The 18,832-nt window shown below is 42.0% G+C and overlaps 1 protein-coding gene across 2 annotated transcripts in view; it reads right to left on the minus strand.

Annotated features, from left to right (window-relative positions):
• The window catches only part of RAPGEF5 (Rap guanine nucleotide exchange factor 5), a 210,741-nt gene that overhangs the window by 5,680 nt on the left and 186,229 nt on the right, over positions 1-18,832 (minus strand). For both annotated transcript variants that reach the window (XM_045564354.1, XM_045564355.1), the window contains 5 exons: positions 14,138-14,228; positions 11,078-11,128; positions 10,191-10,278; positions 5,831-5,895; positions 1,565-1,619 (listed from right to left, as the gene is read on the minus strand). In XM_045564354.1, the coding sequence (XP_045420310.1) occupies positions 1,565-1,619; positions 5,831-5,895; positions 10,191-10,278; positions 11,078-11,128; positions 14,138-14,228 (350 nt within the window). The remainder of the gene's footprint in view (positions 1-1,564; positions 1,620-5,830; positions 5,896-10,190; positions 10,279-11,077; positions 11,129-14,137; positions 14,229-18,832) is intronic.

Below are 18,832 nucleotides of genomic sequence, written 5' to 3' on the forward strand. Positions count from 1 at the left end.
ATTAGAACACAAACTGGCTTGATAGTTATTTAAATTTCTCCTTTGCTTAGTGCTATGTGGAGAGTTACTGTCTGGGGACTGGGAGGTTGAAGACAGGTGCAAGGCCAGCCAAGCCAGTGTAACCTTCCTGTCCATACTTGGAGCATATATAATTAGAGTCCCTTGGTAAATGAGATTGATGTCTTAGAATTAGCCGAATACTCAGTAAATACTTGGGAAGCAGAGGAGGATGAAGTAAACATGAAGCCATCCTTATCAGCAACATTATCTTTGTGCATTTGAATGAATCTCCATGACAATGTTGTTATTACTGTTTCTATTATAACTGCATTGTACTTGTGCACTTAATGAAGAATTATATAAGCACATATAGAATGGTATTAATTGATATGAGTATTTAAAAAATTAGGTCCTATATTTATAATTCTCCTTTTCAAACAGAAAAATTATAATCCATACAGAAGTTTAGTTCCTAATTTGCTTTTGGGGGGCCAATATTGCTAGCCAAGACCAACCCTGAACAGAAAAAAAATTCTTAAGAATGTGTACCAAATAGTTAGTAGTACTTTTCTTGGGAGGTAGGACTTTGATTTTCTACTTTATAGATACTTCTATATTGATGAAAAAATTGTTTTACAATGGGGATGCATTACTTAACAAATTAAGTTTTACTTAGTGGTCACCTTTGATTAATTTATAATTATTGAACTCAATTATTTTTCTTATTACCCTTTATATCTATAGAATCTGCAGAGAGCAAAGGGAAGGGCCTGGGCAGGAAGTCAGGCAGACTCAGTGTGAACAGTGGCTGAGCAGGTGAATCTCCCTGAGCCTCAGTTTCTGCTCTGCACCTACAGAGTTAATCATGTCCATTCATTCGCTAGCTCTGCTGTCAGGATTCTACTGCCCATGTGAAAGCTCCTTCAACTCAATAAAATTGATTTCCTTCCTTCCTGCAATGTTCTAACACCATTTAGACAGTGTAAATTATGCCTGAGATTTAAAATGGAACAAGCATTCCTACATACATTTGTCTCAGTTGGGATTCTACAAAAGTGCTCAGAAAAGCACTTTTTCAGCTGAAAGGCAACTCTAGACAGGAAGTTTTTGTTGGAGAGAAAAAGATTCTGGAAGATTCTGTAAAAGTGCTTCAGGCACTTTTACAAACTATAGTTCTATTCCAGGAAGGCTCCAGGCAAGAAGGTGAGGGACAGGGTCACCCCTGCTAAACCCACCAGCAATTCTGAGCCAATGGGGAAGCAAAGCAAGACCTTCTGGGGCCAGCAGTGGGGTGGGGGCTTCTGACTGTCCAAAGCCACTCTGTTCAGTGTAAACTTGGTGTCATGAGGGGATAATGACCTGCGTATCTTATCTTTCTTTGCATCCAAACATGCAGTGAGGAAACAAAGAGAGCAATTAGCATATGCATACAATATGTATACATATAGACCTGTGGTACTTTTCAATCTGTTTAAGTTTGTTGCCACCAAAGACTTGTGATATAACCACGATGGGTACCAACGTATAGTCAAATCAGATTCCTCACTTGACTTCAATTACTCACCAAACTGGTTCGTCCTGCAGTGTCTCAGGGTTCGGACAGTGTCTGCAATCATGTGCTGGAAGGTAGAGCAGGAAACACATCAGTAAAGTGTCACCGAGGGTGTTGTTGAAGTAGCAGTGCCTGCTAGGATGGGTGGGGCGTCTAACACCTTCGGGTGTAAATACGGGAGCTATATTTGGAGACTGACATAACTTTAATTGATTCTACTGAGCTTGGATGACAAAAGAATATTTAGTCCTTGTCTGCAGAAGCAGTAGCACCCAAACCAGTTGCACAGACCCCAACTGAGACTCGAGAAAGCACGGTGTGAAGCGGCTCAGCCCTCCCACCCACACTGGCTCGTGCCTTTCACGTCAGGGTGTGTGTCGCCTTCTCGCCATGAAGCCTTTCTGAGATCCCCCTTCTGGCCTTGGAGGCTCCATCCTCAGCATTCCCACTGTTCTTTGTGCAGCGTCTACTGGCTTTGTGTCATTGTCATTGCTGCTGAACTGTTCTCCTCCTCTAGACCAGGTACCACCAGAGAGGTCTGCGTGCCCAGCACCTGCCGTGGCCGACACGCAGAGGCTCACACGTGTGCTGAATGGAGGGGGGAATTTTTGTAGACTCAAAGGCTCAAGTATCTCACATAGTGACAGGAAATGAGATACATACAAAAGATGGACATTTTCTAAAAATCCACAGCCTTATAGAGGCCATTTTCTGTTCAGAGTTTACATTCCTTTACAGTCTCTGGTATTCTAATTTAATTCTTTCTTTAAAGTTCTCACTGATCTCCAGGCAAAAGTCTTCTCAAATGTACAGCTGCTTACATGTACCTACAATATACTTCTAGCTGTTTCTACCATTTTTAGTTTTCCATGATGAAGGAACCAGCATTTTGGAAGAAACCATTCTCCACTCTAGTTCCTCCTACGTAGTTGCCAGAATAGTCTCTAAATACTGTTGTCATCATGTTCTAGTCCTCTAGAGCATCTACAGTAACACCTTACTTTGTTTCATATCAAAATCCAAACATAATCCTATCATTCAAGCATTAATATCATTCAGCATCTGGTCCTCCAAATCTTCCCAACTGGGTCGTCATTTTCCACGTCACACCTGCACACACTGAACACAGACAGGATCACCCATCTACAGCAAACCCTCAGTGAATTATTGCTGAAAGAAGAATGTTAGCACTAAAAAACTGTCTTACTTAAAATCCAAGAGAACTACAGAAACATTATTTGAATATGACCCACTGATTACATTGTTCTCCCAACCGCATTTCTAACGTACTTCTATTCAATAGTGGCAAATTAAATAGGACAGTGATTGCAGCAGTAGCTCAAGCTGCATTTGCAAAGGAAATGAGGCCTGACTCATGTCTGTGAAGGCATTGTTAAATTTCCTTCCCCAAATTTGACCACTATTCCCAGGACGGTTTTCTTGTTGTTTTAAGCTGTGGCGTCACATTGATTTCTATCACATGCCATTTGCATAGCTCAGGCCAGGCTCAAATTGATGTAAGGCTCGGTACTGAGTGTGGCGTTGAAACCTGAGTCCTGATCCTCATCTTCAGGCTCTCTGACGGGGGAGGGAGGAAGATATGGTAAGAGATGATGCTCTTAACACAGAAGGATGTTTCTTCATTATTTAATAGTTTCAGATGCAAACATTTCGAGTTGCTGAGGCAGCAAGGAACTTAGCGTAGGGAACAATAGAAATCCTATTAGGCCCCGTGAGCACTTCTGGAACTTTACGTGGTCTGACTTAATGAATTGGCCTGTATCAGCCAGATAAAGATAACACACTGAATTATCTGCTAGCTGGCTTAAGTTAATCTCCATCATGAGGAATTGGCTCCTCACAAGTTAATTCACTTAGGTTCTATCGGTTCATTATAGTGAAAGATGATCCTGTTTTAATTTAAGTGAAACCCTGTCCTTTGCTAAGGAACATTCCTTGAAAACAGCGTCTCTCCGAGTAAAGGTCAGTCTCATTCTCCAGCATCCAAGTAGAATATAGGGCTCCGTATGATGTAAAATTGATTTTTGTCCTTCTGAAAAAAATTCTAACTTCACCCTTCTGCATGTAAGGAGTCGTCAGCAGGAGACTCTAAGGGCCAGAACTCACTGAACCCACGAGGCCTATGCTCTTAGAAACCTTGTGCTCGCCCTGCCCGATGGTGTGTGTGTGCACGCTGGGTCTGGCGTGTGCATGCACAACTGCACCTGTTTTCTCACTCTTTTTCATAAAAGCTCTCTTCAGGAATTTCAAACAGTTTCCTTAAGTTTTCTTAAATAATCAAGGGTACAATTATTGACCCTAATAGAAGCAATATTGTTTAGAGTTCGTCTCAGTCCCTACGGCTAGTTGGAAGTCTTAGCAGGTATAAAAGCTGGCATCGAAAGGCTTCCATTGGATTGTTGGAGAGGCAGGGGAGGACCACAGATGCTGGTCAGAAGGAAAGAGTGATGATTTTTTTTCCACAGCTCTCTCCCATTTGTGCCTTTAAGGAATTGTTCTCTTGCTTTGGTGGCACAAGCTGAGGGGAAACGACACGATGAACGAAACCGATGCACTGGTTCACCGAAGGGAGGAGGCAAGCCACCAGGCTGCCCCCAACAGCAGGCCACAGTCAGCTCATAGAGAGTGCACTGTTTTCCCATGTCCCTTCTGGATTAGTCAGAGGGAAAACATCACTACACCTCTACAGGGAATTCCACTTGGTGTGACACACCTCATCCCGCATCTTCACAGATGCTTTACAAAGCTCACTTGGTGCTCTTAGCCAGGTGTGTTGGCCAGGAGGCAAAATACCTATCCACCAAGGGCTTCACATTCTCACAATCATTTCACTAATACCAAACACTGGAGACGAACCTGCTTAGAGACAAGAATTCTAGTGCTAACAGTTGCCCTGTGATCTTCAGAATATCACACGGCAACATAAAACCAGTACAAAAACATGTACACTTCATCCACTCCCAGCTCCGATGGTTTGACTGTAGCATCTAAAATAAATGAACTCTGATTCCAAAACACTTAGTGCAGAGACAGACTTGAAACCTTACAGCCATATCCACTTCAAACATAGCCACGGAGCGATCGTCTTCAGAGTGCTTAAAATGGAGCCAGAGCAAGATATGCCGAGATGTCGGTCCTCCAGACCCCAGATGCCCGGGTTGTGCGGCTGTGCAAGAGCCGACGACACTGTTCCCGCGACCTGTGGGGACTCAGCCTGATGGTCAGGCGCCAAAGCTCAGCTGGAGTCATCGGCTTGTTCTGTTCTTTGGTCACGGTCCCTGGTCCCTGCCCCCCTCAACCTCCCAAGGGCCTGACCCCGTCTCACAGGGAACCAGGGTCAGTTCCTGCAAGAGTTCACACAAACCCATTACCGTCACTGAAAAGGTCACTCAAAGGTCAGGATCTGTGGAGCAGGGTGATTGCTACCATCTCTAACCAAGAAGGACAGTTTAATCTATGACACTAAAGTTCATCTGTCAGACAGATCCGTTCCTCTTGCAGACAAGCGGGTCCCTTCGGAGCACGTCTATTTTACAGTTGTTCGCTCTTACAGGTAACTCCTCCCGTGCCTAAGGGCAAGTCAGAAAGGCTTGGGGGAGCCCATCGCAGGGCAAGGCACCTGGGAATGTCCTGGAGATAATTCAGGAAGAGGGATGACCTGGGGGACCTCTAACTCGGAGCAGGGAGGGCACTTTGCCCGAGTTGCCCTGTCCACGGTGTTCAGAGGTGGCACCGTTTGTCCACAGGCTGATAAGGGGGCGGCCTTTCCCTGCACACACAGACCCTGCAAATTCCAGCCTCACATCCAAGTGTGGAGTCCTGAGAGACAGAGACGCACCTCCCCAAGAGGAGAACTTTCTCTCTCCCTGCCTTGAAAGCAGTGCAGGCTGAGACACTGCAAGATGCCTCGAAAGCAGTAAAACTTAATCTCATGAGTGTGAATTCCTCCTGACAGGAACTTTACAGTTTTATTTCTGGATCAATAATATACACTCAACCCCTGATGATAATCTAATGAAGCTCTTTTTTTATAAATAAAAAGATATTCATATTTGGTTCTCAAAAACCTCGCTAGCATATTTACTGTTAACTGGAATACATTTTGTTGACAAGGTACAACATGCAACAAATAAACTCCTGGAAATCACCCTGTATTCAACGGAGAAAAGTACTGAAACCATCTGTCTCCTGGAGCAGGCAAGACAGGCACACACTTCCTTTACCGTGGAAAAAGTAGAAACAGTGAAATTTACGTACCAGCTTTTCAAAATTGACAAGATTATCCAAAAAGGTTTTATTTCCTTCGTGAATAAATGTTACATCTGAAAATTAGAAACAAAGAGATACATGTACCATTAGGAATGGATCACGACTGGCTGTCAGGGCTGAAGAGGTCCACACGCAATGCAACTTATACAATTTTCTTAAACATTATGGATCATTCCACCCACGTGGCAAACAACTTGAAATTGACTTTGTATAGTATGTGATGGGAAAGTGCATAATTTTCGTGCATGTGTGGACAAAGTGTAATGCCACTGAAAGTATATATTTTATAATCACAGTGAAGTGTTTGACATCAACCTGCTTAATATAAGCTAACATTATCCTATAACTTAATTGTTCCACCATGTTTTTAGGCCAGAACACTGAGCAGAAAAGCACCAAATATCCAGAAACAACAGGATTTTAGTAATGACTTGTTTGCTTTTTAATAAATGCCTAGCAAAGTATATGGGACTTGCTTTACTTAAAATAGTTAAGATTTAGATCTAGATATTTAAATTTTAAGTTTTTGGTTCTGAAAGCCGGGACCTGATTTTGCACCAGAAGTGAGGAAAGGGGTAGTTTTGAAAATGGCAAGATTTCTGGCACCATTGGACTGGTAGAAAGAAAGGAAGCATCACTGACAAAAATGAAATAAGGAAAATAGGATGAAGGTACATTTTCGAAGAGAAAGTTAAACTTGGTTTGAGATTCTGCTTTTAAAGGGACCAAGCATATTCATTAAAAAATCTCCTTTTGGCTGCAATAAACAAAGGATCTTCCTCAGGAGATAGGATTTGGGAATTAGTTACATTAAAGGTAGCAGGTGAGGATTTAGCCAAACTGAGATCAGAGGGTTGATGACTGAACATTAGGGAATCCTCACAGACAAGGATCACAAAAAGAAAACACTACAGTTTAAAGCACATGCAAATAATCATGTTCTATCAGATGTGGACGGCCAGCCAAATAAAAATAATCTTCAAAAACTTTGTTCAAGTAACCAGATAGAAAAGAGGGAAAAGAACAGCTTAAAACTACTATGAATAGAAGGGAAAGCATTTGCATTTCATCAAGACGTTCCCTAAGTACGAGATAGATGCTCCTGAAATGTGCCTCCGAGTTTTGACAGCAGCCAGGAGGTGACCCCACTACACGGTTACCGCACACCCTTTCCTCAGGCCCTCCCTAGGCACAGCTTCCAGTGTGGACTGCCATGTTTTCATGAGCTTGTTTCCCTTTTTTTTTTTTTTGCTTTCAAACTGATGTCCTAGTAGGAAAATGATTCACAATTAATTACACAGTCTTCTGACAAACTCTCTGGTTATTTTATTATCTTTTGCAATTTTGCTTTCAGAAAATAATTGCAAGCTTTCATTCTGTGACACAATATTTAGAAAAGAGAAGTCAACACTGTTAGTTTTTACCTTTTTTGTATAGCAAATAAAACTCTGTGTGCAATCTACATTAAACACCACCTAACAGCCTGGCCTTTACTAACTCTGGATTGTAAACGCCCTCTGAGAGTCACTCGGCCCATTTCCCCAGTGTTGGAAGGTTTATCTTCCAAGCTCCTCACCCCCCAAGCACCTTGGGGTGATGATGAGGGTGGTGACAATATTACCAGTGTCACACTTGGCTCTCAGTGCTTTGGCTGCATTAAGTCATTTAATCCTCAAAAGACTGTAAGATAAACCTAGGAGGTAAGCATGTGAAGAAACTAGGGCTAATGGTATGGTACAAAAGACCACCATCTCTGAAAATAGCACACCATAAACACCACTCAGCTGCGTCTGACCCTTAGCGCAGCTGGGTCTTTTCCCCAACACTTATTTAGGGTTTCCCATCATCCCTTTCTGACTAGGATCCCACACCACAGTAGCGGGAAAGTACATCCAAAGGTAAGAAATTCCACTGGGAAAGAGGAAAACTGATGGCTGGAAGGATCCTCAGGTAATGCCCTTACTTGATCACCTGCATGCTTCCTGAGAATTGACTCTATCAAAAAATGAAACCAGGGAAGCCTAATTCTTCCTAAACATCCAAGGAGTTCAATTTGGTTCTATTTCTCTAATTAAAAGCAACTCATCCTAGGAGGTACAAGAGAGGGAAGAAAAAGAGTTATCATTAAAAATTAAGCTGGTTGCTCTAAAATAGTTCGTCACAACTTTAAAAATAATTACAGTTAAAAAAACCTAAGAATTAATGTGTATTTTTGCCAAAATGCCTCATCTCAGGCATGACACACACAAACACACACATACACACACACACACACACACACACACACACACACAGAGGCTGTCTGGAAAGTATCCAGCCATTGTTAATATATTTTTTATATTACATGGCTGGACACTTTCCAGACAGCACCCTATATTTTAAATTTTCATCTTAGTTTCTTCGGAAATTTAGACAAAAACAGTCACTTTAAAAGCCAGGTGCAGTGATGCACACCTATAGTCCCAGCTACTCAAGAGGCTGAGGTGGGAGGATCACTTGAGCCCAGAAGTTCAAGTCCAGCCTGGGCAACATAGCGAGATCCCATCTCAAAAAAAAATTTTATGACACTTAAAAACAGTAACTTTAAATACAATGGAGTACTATTAATAATACTATTTTTATAATGACAAAAATTAAGATAAAGAAAAAATAAGTACTTATCTAAACTCATGAGGGCTTTAATGAGAAAAAGAAAAAATATTTAATTTACTTCTTGTTTTTGGAATAAGTGAATATATTTTCAGTATAAAAAAGGAGATTTGTCTTGCTGCCAACAAAGAGGTCTAGATAGACTCAGTAGAGCAGAAAATTTCATCTAAGCTAAGACGTACATGAGACACTTGACTACATTAAATATTTTGGGAGAAAACCCTCTAATATATAGCAGAAAGGTCTATTCATATCTATTTAAGTTAAAGAAACACTATCAACTAATTTCTCTTTATCTTATATTTATTGTTTCAATTTTTTTCTTCCTAAAATCAATTCTTGCTTACATCTGCCCTCATTTTCTACTGTCTCTATTTGTGTCTAAATGATTCTAAGTGTTATTTCCCACCTGCCACCTCCTACCATCCAGGTGAAGGCATTGTATGAGCCCAAGTAAACTTATCTTAAAAGCAAATAAATATGAAGAACCAAATCAACTTTTAAATTGTTATTTGGGCACTGCAATCTCTCTTTATTTCATCTGTTTGTATTTAACAGAATCTCTCAACTGGAACGAACCATTCGTGCATCTCTCAATTATCCTAATATTGTATTATTCTTTTCACAGAGATTCTTGATTTATATTTGATGAAGACTAAATGAGTAGCTGCAGGGATGCACAGCAACTCACAATAATTCTCCGAGCTCTGGCTGTTCTCGAGAGCAGCTGAAGAGGGAGGGCCGGCTTTATTGCCAGTGGGGGTGGCAGTGGGAAAGGTGGGGGCTGAGGATGGCTAGGCCAACCAGCAATCCAGTTCCTGTGAGATTTATTTCATTTCCAGAATCACATTTATGGGTCCAGTTGTTGGGGCCTAACCCAGCAGAAGTTACAGACTTCTGAAGAGCAGAGGCTGGATGAAGGGGGTATTCCTACAAAACCTCCAGAAGGAATCCAAAGATGACCAAGGACAATGCCCAAACCCCCTTTCCCTACAAAGCACATAGGTACAGATATACACTGAATGTCAGGAGTATAAGCTAGATCAAAAATAGTTTCCTTTTATTAATCCCATTAATTTGAAAGAGAGATCACTGAGATCTCATCAGTAAATTTAACATGGTTCGTGGTGGATTATTTAGTGCACTATAGAAGAGAAGTCAGTGGACTGACTTGGAGCTGTCCAATACTTTCCCCAACTGGATTCCTCTCCTTGAAAGAGGAAAGCACACTTTCCATCAATAACTTTTATACACTATATTGCTTATATTGACCAAAGGTGATTCTCCCACAACAGCAAACTGTGGGCTGTGTTTCTCAAGTTGCAAACATAGAGCATGATTGATCACCATTTGGGTTCTTTATGCCAGCCTTATTCTTGGTTGAATTCACTGCATCGTAGACTCAAAGAAAATAATGCAGGACTTAGAAGCAGAGTCAAAGAAAAACACAAGTTTCCAGTGCCCAGTTTTGTGAGTCAAGTGAAAATGCTTTGACGTCTGCTTAAGCACAATTAAGTATTCTAGGTACCTCAAAAATAACTGAGCATTTGAAAAACGATCATAAGTAAACATAGGTAGATCTGAATGCCAAAACTACTGTAAAGAAATAAACGGAGAATCCTTTTTTTGCCCTCTACAGTTTCAGTGATAAATTTCTGGAAGATGGAATTACATAGCATGAAAGATAGAAAATTGTTACCTTTAAGCAATAAGGGCATGAAAGGGATTTTTGGAGGCTTCATCTTTTTGAATGCATCTCTGTAGGCTTTGTGATTTAGGGAAGGATCCTGAAGAACCAAACAGATTACAAAGAGAAAGAAAAATCAATATGCTATAGAAAGAATTCTAAATCCACTTTTGTTATACAGTTTTAACATGATTTAGATATAGAGAGATTCTTCCTAAGAATGAAAGTAGATAAAGGTTTCCTAGGAGAATACTCACTAAATTAGGGCAAGAAATCTAGGCAATGAATGAAACTCAAGTTATTGGTTTACAATAATGGGAAATGACTGCAAATGGGAGATACCTTTTGATTGCCCTATTATTTTCTTCAAATAGGTTCTTTAAGTACAGTTTCCTCTGCATAATTTCTATCGTGAGTTAACCCGACATCTTTTGTTAGGTACGCTGCCAAGAAAAACTGCCCTCATCATGCACAGACAATACAGAGAAAACAAGAGACTAGTGTTTTATTGCACTCTATTATAAAAAGAAACTATAAATTTTGTATCTAAATTGTAAAAAGGAGAAAAAAGAAAAGAATAATGCATAAGGCACTGATTGCACACTAAATTTATACTGATTACTTTTGTAGGCTTTGAAATAGACTATTTTAAAAAATCTGCCTTCTGAAAAATCACACTAAAAGGATTATTCTCACCACCATTTTTCATGGAGAGGAAACAGCATTAACTGTCAAATAGCTTCCCTCCATGAGAAGCAAAGTTACATTTTCATGTACAAGTAAACTAGTCTAAGCTACCTGACACTGTGGAGTGCAGATACTAACCACTGAAATCTAGAAGGAAACTAGATAGTAGCAATTAATTTGAAAAATAAGTCCCCTTTGGCTCAACTACTTACTGTTAAACTTTCAAGTTCAGAGAAAAGTTTCTTAAACTTCCCAGGGATTTTCTACAAAACAAACAAAAGGTCACAGAAGTTAGTTAATTTGAGAGGCACCAAAGGCAGTTTTCATTAAGTTGTGCCTAACTGTGTCACATTTCTGCACATAAATAACCTCTATCATCTGGTTCTACCCTGATTGCTTCTCATTATGTAATTTTCATCATCCCCTTAATGTGACATTCCTTAGGAATATTGTTAAAAACAATTTAAAATAACAGCCACATGATTCGGGAATCTAGCTGGTTAGATATTCCACACATTGGTGATTATTTAATAAAAACTTAGATTTCAGTTACACACGCTACCTTTGATGAATGCTCTCATCTTCTTAATAGTCTGGCTGAGTGGGAAGTAATAATGTTGGCTGACATAAATGATATAATTGTATTTCACAGCAGAGAGCTAAGCAGTGAAGGGCCATGAAGACCTTAACGGACGAAGCCTGTGCTTCAATGGGTAGAATCACCGAATTGCAAAGCTCAATCGCATCAACAGGTGGCATGCAAGAACGCCAGACGATGGAAACCTATGCCATCCTCCCAAATAAAAATTCAGGCATAAGGAAGATGGGTCCGAATGTTCCGGCCTACCTTTAACATGAGTAAGTAAAAAACTGAACATCTTTCATACTGACTTAGTGGTAAGCAGCATGTATTTGAAGTCAGCTGATTCTGAATCCTGACTGTGCCCCTTTCTAGCTGTGTGGTTTTGTGTGAGTCTCCAGGCTCTCTGATCTGTTTCTCTAGCTGAGGATATAGACACATGCCTAGAAAGTATACAATCCAAGGCTGGCTGGGGCTTAACAATTCCAGCTATTAATACCAACAACAATATTGAAGAAGATATTTGTGGGATTTTCTTTTTCTAAAGTGAATCAAAACAATGAGGCAAACTCCACAATAATTAGACTCTTACATTATTTGGAAGTGGACTTTTCAATTTGATAATTTTGCATCTGAACTCAGTGTATCACAGCAAACGGGTAATTTAATCTGTTTGGAAACTACTGCCATACACAAATGCATACATGCACACATCAGTGAATGGAGGACAAATTAAGTGAGAAGATACAAAATGGAGATACCTGCAAGTGATTCCTGTCTTTCTTCAGAGCTGCATATCTTAGTCTGTTGGACATTCCACATGCATGTACCAGTGGCACCTCAAATCCAACATGTCCAAAGACAAACTAACTGATCTACTGCAGAGGTCAGCCACGGGCCAAATCTGGCCCATCGCCGGCTTTTGTAAATAAAGCTTTATTGGATCACTGCCATGCCCATTCTTTCCCATATTAACTATGGCTGCTCTTTCACTCCAGTGGCAGACGCAAGAAGTTGCAACCGAGACCACGTAGCCTGCACAGCCTAAAAATATTTACTCTCAGGCCCTTTGCCAAAGAAGTTTGCTGACCTCTGATCTGGTCTCTCAAACCTACTTTTTTCCCCTATATTATCTATCTGGGACAGTGTGATCACTTTCCACTCACTCAGTCACCAGACTTAGAGATCCTGTGGGTCACCTCTGCCTGGGATGGCCACCCTCACTCCAGTAACTCCCAGCTCAACCTCCCAGGCCCCATTGCATGGGGACCCCAGCTACCCTGGGGCAGAATGAGTCCCTCCACTTGCTCTGCCTGGGTCCAGGACTTCTTTTGTCACAGAACACTTGCTTCTAATGTATCCATTTCCTATCTGCCATGGCACTGACCCAGCGCCCTGCACCTAGTAGGCAGTCAATACGCAGATTAAATTGTTGGAATTTCACTAATGATTTCTCCTCCTAATTTTTGCAAATCAAAGTTTCTTTCAAGGTTGAATTCAAATTCACTAGCCATCTGTTTTCCTCCCGCTCTGATCAATCGTGGCATTTGTCCCCCATCTCCTTTAATCTTAGGACGTGTGGGAACATCTTGTTTGCTGAACCAGAGCAGGCAGGTCTTTCACTTCTTTTCTTTGGAATCCCTTTAAGGGGCACTGACTCTGACCCTTGGGTCACCACAATGCGTCCCATCAGGGTATGGGACCTGAATGAAAGGCAGTGAATACTCTCACTTGCCCAGAGACCTATACTGAGAAAAAAATAGTTAACCTATCAGCTTGTCTCTTGTAGGAGGAGTTTGAATTGGGAACCATAAAGAGAATGGCTCGGTCAGTGATAGGAACTAAATCTGAGAGGACTGTGGAGAGAGGCTAAGGTGACCACAGGGAGCCAGAGGCAGGCTGGAGCCAGAAGGGAGGGCGCGCGATGCTTACGGCGAAATGACGAGGGAGAGAAATGGTAGAGTGAGTGAGGCATAGTCATTGAGGAAAGCAGAGTGAAGGAAACAAGAACCCAAGGAAAGAAGGTGAGGGGGCCACGGGAGAGGCGGAGAGTCCTATGACTGTGTCTGGCTAGGTTTAGGGGCTCCCTGGTTCCAGGGCTCCCCACTTAGAGACTCAGTCAGTGCGTCAGAACTTGTGCTAACCGGAGTGGGACTTGCGTCTTATAACCCCAGCAGCCGCCATCATGGGAAGGGGCTGAGCCAAGATTTGGGAGGCCTGAAACTTACAACCTTTTGTGGATGCTCTTTAAGAAAAAAAATACAAAATTGCTTTAGAAGATTTTACAAGAATATACATCATCCATGTGCATACGTTGCCAGGTGCCCCACAAGTAAGAGGCCCTGAGACTTAAATCCATTAGCATCACGGCACGTCAGCTTCTGAGCACACATCATCACATAGGCGAGACTGTGAACGACCAGCATGGAACTAGAACGCGCTACCGGAGAGCACGGAAGGGAAGGCTAATTTTAGCTGGGGGGCATTTTACAATTTTTATCTTTTTTGTATATACATTATGGAGCCATTTTAAAGACCATTTGACCGAGCTGGTCCCTACTGCCTTGCTTGACACATTACTTTTTAACATTTTTAGTCTAGTAGCACGTATCTCATTTAAACCATTTAAGCACATTTATTTTCACTTTATTTTCCCATTCCCCACCACACACAACAGGACCCCGGGGCTCACCTCCCAGGTCTGCGAGAGTCGGCTGACAGAGGCAGTGTTGAGACCCATCACAATCGCAAAGAAAGAATTCAGGTTTCTCTGGGCTTTGCAGCTATGGAGGAAGTAGAGGGCACTTTGAGGAAACATCCTTTTGCAGAACGATCACAAAAGGTAAAGCTGAAAAAGACTGTCCTAGGCCACAGGGTTCAGGAACTCTGCTCTACAGCCCAGGTACCCTTCGCCACCCCCAGCTGTTTCTAGCACAAAGAAATGATTAATGATCACAAATGCTTCAGCTCATCCTTACCTTTAAGAAGAGGTCTGTGCCCTGGACAACCTCCTGACATTTCACAACATTCCTGTTTTTTTTTTCTCTGTTTTGTGTACATTTACAATTCCCACTGAACCCTCTTTTAAATTCACGGTTCTTCATCTATGCCACACTCTCCTTGTAACAGCTCTCTGGTCCCAACTCCTTCATCAAAATGCTTTTTTCCATTTTTGACAGCCCCTCTCTCCACACAGGTCTAAGCTCCCACTCCCATTACAGTTAGGCACATTATCTTTGCTGCCAACAAAATAGCTACTATATTATGTATATATTTAAAATATGGCATATATTAATGGGGATACCGTTCCACATGGCTCACTTAAAGAAACAAGGAGATAAAATGCAAGATGAGATCATGTTGAGCTCCATTCACAAGGTTATCCATTCTGCATAACATCAATCATGCCCTCAGACTTAAAGGATCAACATTCCACTATTTTTCAAAGCCAGCTGAGAGGGCTTGGTATAGCAGCAGGAACTTGGGCTTCCAGGTCCACCAGAACAGCCTATGAATCCCAGATACTCCTTTATCTGGGAGCATTAGAACACAGCTTCTCTGAGGGAAGGCTTTAATATCAAGAAATTATGCTACTTTATAATTAAATATGAGAAAATATGAAAAAGTACTTGGCAGTAAGCAGGGTGCATAAAGAGCCTAGTGCATGTTAGTTTAGCCTCCCCCCAATGCTGTCTCTTCCATGACATCTCTACCAATGTCCCAAATGGAATTTGGGCAGAGTGTATGTGCAACTCTGTAGCCTGCTTTTTCAGTTAAATACCATGTCATATTATGTACTATGGATTCTTTACTATCATCATTAATGGCTACATGATATTTCATCAAGAACATATTCTATAACTTATTTATTCCTCTATTATTGAAATTTAAGTTATTTTCAATCCCATTATGCAGAATGTTGCAATGAATATCTTGTGTATACAACTTTTGACTGTATTTACTATTTTTTTCATTAAATTAGACTTCCAGCCATTACATGATTGATCAATAGCTATGAAGACTTTAAAGGTTCTCAATACATATTACACACTGCTGTCCCCAAAGCTATACCGACTTCCAGTTGCACAGGTAGCGTATAAGAACATTTAATTCAGAACCAGGAAAATGGCTGGGCTGTTAAAGCAAGCAGGGAAGTCCACAGTGGCTGTGCTCTGGCAGGTCCTGCCGGGACAGGCCCGGCCCTGGAGCCAGCCTCACCGACCAGGCACTGTCCAAATCCTGCTGCACCTGGGCTCCAAGCCAGGGGGCTCAGGCCTGGGTGCATTTTAGGGGGAGTTCTAACCCCACTAACAGTGGACCCTGGAAGGGCACTGCTGCCTCCACACCCAGCATGGAAGTTATCGGGGTGAACACATGTCCTGTAGGCACCTCGCTGCTGAACCTCTACCAGGCATGGTCTGTCCCTCTCATAGTCCTCCTGCCCAGCTTTTCGCTCTGCTCGCAGTTTCCCAGTAGTGTGGGGACCTCAGTCCAAGTGACTCCTTCCCTGGCTTCTTGCCAACTTTCTCCTGGGTGGACCCTGCTTGGTGTATTTTATGAACAAACCAAAACAAGATACTTTCTGGTGTATGATTTGGAAACTCATCTGTTTTTGAGAATTGCTGCTGTGTAAGACTCCAATACTGTGACTCCACCTCCCTCCTGCTGTTCATGTCCTCCATTTTACCCTTTCTGTTTCATCGCATCTTTTGAACGTTCACACCAGCTAGAACAGATCTGAGTGAGCACCATCTCTTGACTTGACATTCTGAAATGCTAGGCTCCTCTGCCGAGGCTCCTGTGTTCAGCAAGAACAGCTCTATCCCTCCTCCTCACTCACTCCTGGGCCCTCCCTCCTGGGTCCACCCTACCAGTGAGGGAGGCCCCACTGGTTATACCATTCCTCGCTGCACAGTAGGTGCCTTAAGGCTGGAGTACCTGTCTACTCATTTTCATACTCTGTCCATCACTCAGCTGCTTAGTATTATACATGGCAAGCCTGTCAAACAGCATTTTTGAAATTGAAAACAAGAACTTCTGGGGAAATGGTTTTACTATTGTTCCTTATTAAAAAGTTTATTATTCTTCTTTTTATTCAGCATCATTTATCTATATGAAATCTTAGATATAATTCCCATCTTTTTGTCTGTTAGCTCCCATCAACAATTTTCCTGGCACATACAGCTTTCTTTTCTAGTCATACTTTACGAAACGAAAACACACATATAACTAACATCTGAATCTGTTAAAAAAAAAAAAAAGAGAGGAATTAATATAGACACAATTTCTGTAGAAGACAAATTGACATAGTGCAAATATTAGATACCATTCCAGTCTGGAATCCTCTGTTACCAAGGGTCATTCATTCCGTGATAAGAACAGACTGCCTGACACTGAACATTCCAGTTCAGCAAACACTCCTTTGTCTCTGTGTGAAGAAATAAAACCCACTCCATCCACAGAGGTGGGGGATGGGGATGGCGAGGAGGAGGGGAAACATGAATATGCAAATAGGATGCCTTAGGCAGGAAACACACTTCACAATTGTGGAAATTACTATTTTCCCTTGGTTATTCCCACCAGTGTGATTATAAGGAATTTCACTTTATGTTTCTGTTGGCGTTCTATTCCATGGGCTAGGGATAGAGACCACTACCATAAATAATTCAAGAGCATGGGGCCATATGGAGAAGATGAGAATATATTTCATCTCCCTAAGGATAGATATAATCTTATACTGGGGACCGAGCTGGGTGGTGTCATTTTACTCCCTGGAACATTAATTTCCCATTTCTCCACGTAACTGGCATTTAGAAGAAAGCTTTTTACCCCAAAGAGCCTCACCTTCAGGAATTTCAAAGGCTATTTTGGAATACACTGGCCAAAAAAAACAAGAGCATTCACCATAAAAATAGCCTAAGATTTAGGCATATCTGTTATCTATCTTTCCATTCCCAGTCACATTAAACACCAGGTCAGGCACTTCCATGATCTCTTGCCTAAGAAGATAAATTATCCTGCTTCTGGGGTTTCCCTGCCCCACAGTTCAGCCTGTGTGCTGCTTTCAGACCCACTGTCCTGAAGGACAACTCTGATCATACGGCCTTCTGCCCAACAGCTTTCAAAGGACCCCTTCTCCCTTGTCATTCAGTTTGAGCTCTTCAATCTGAAATTCAAGATCCTTTACAGTTTGCTCTCATCTTCCTTTGCAGATCAATCTCCCACAACTTCCTTACAAATACCCCTTCTCACACTTGCCAAATGGTATGAGGCTTCCTTCCCTGACCACAGGCTCTGCTTCTCTGTCTCCAATAAGTTTGCCCCCCATGGGGCGTGTGCTCTTCTGAATTCTTACCTGTCAAATCCCACCCAGAATTCAAACAGAACCTCGCTCCAATGCTGCCTCCTTCACAAATGTCTTCCTCATCCTGCCTCCCACACCCTTGGGGTGTGAGCTTTCCCTCCTCTAAAGCCCCTAACAGAATTAGATCTCATACCAAGGCACTCCCCGACTATTTTGCACAGTAGCCAGTCGAGTTCCAGAAGTGCAGCCTGGCAGACTGCAAGCTCCTCGGAGGCAGGACTGGGTGTAGCCTCAGTCTGATTTCCCCACACTACCTTGTACAGATCTGCACATATACTGAGTGATCAATAGATATTTCCTGGATATATTGCATTGACATGTACTTGAAAACTGTTTGATATAAAAACTACTTTGGAAGACAAAGGAGAAGTGACATGGGAAGCCTGGGAGGTGAAAGGAACTGAGGAAGGTTTTGATCCAGGCTGCCTGCTTCTGCAGGGGGGCTGTGCCCAGAGGACAGTCCCAGGATACTAATCTGGTGTTTTAAGAGATGCTCCCAGCAAGTTAGCAAAATTTCATTCAACCAACATTCACTGAGTCACTGCTGTTTACCAACGTCTGTACTAGGCACCAAGGAACAATGAGTGGTTAGAAATGGTCCCTGTTCTTCAGGACCCAGTGAAGGAATCCTAAATAAATAAATATGTCTAATAAGTATATAATAAAAGAGTTTTTGAAAGATAATAAGTACATGTGTCCAGAGGGAAAGCAGTTGACCCTGCATTTGAAAGTCAGGTATGACTTCAAGAAGGAAGTAACATTTGCCTGAGGTCTTGAAGAATGCAACAATGTGCGGGATGAAAGTGGCCATTTTTGGCAGAGCCAGCAAGTTTCCAGGTTTGGGGGATGATGTGCATGGGAAAGAAACAGACATTCAGAGGGGCTGGAAACCAAGGTGTACCCAGTGGCAGAGGCTCAGAGGTAAGCTGGGGCCAGCCGGTGCAAGGCCTTCTGACCAGTGAGTATGCAAGAGTTCAGACTGTGGGTATCAAGGAACAATGACCAGAATCCTAGAAGGCATGT

Source organism: Lemur catta, chromosome 11 (genome assembly GCF_020740605.2).
Source record: "Lemur catta isolate mLemCat1 chromosome 11, mLemCat1.pri, whole genome shotgun sequence".
Taxonomy (NCBI): domain Eukaryota; kingdom Metazoa; phylum Chordata; class Mammalia; order Primates; family Lemuridae; genus Lemur; species Lemur catta.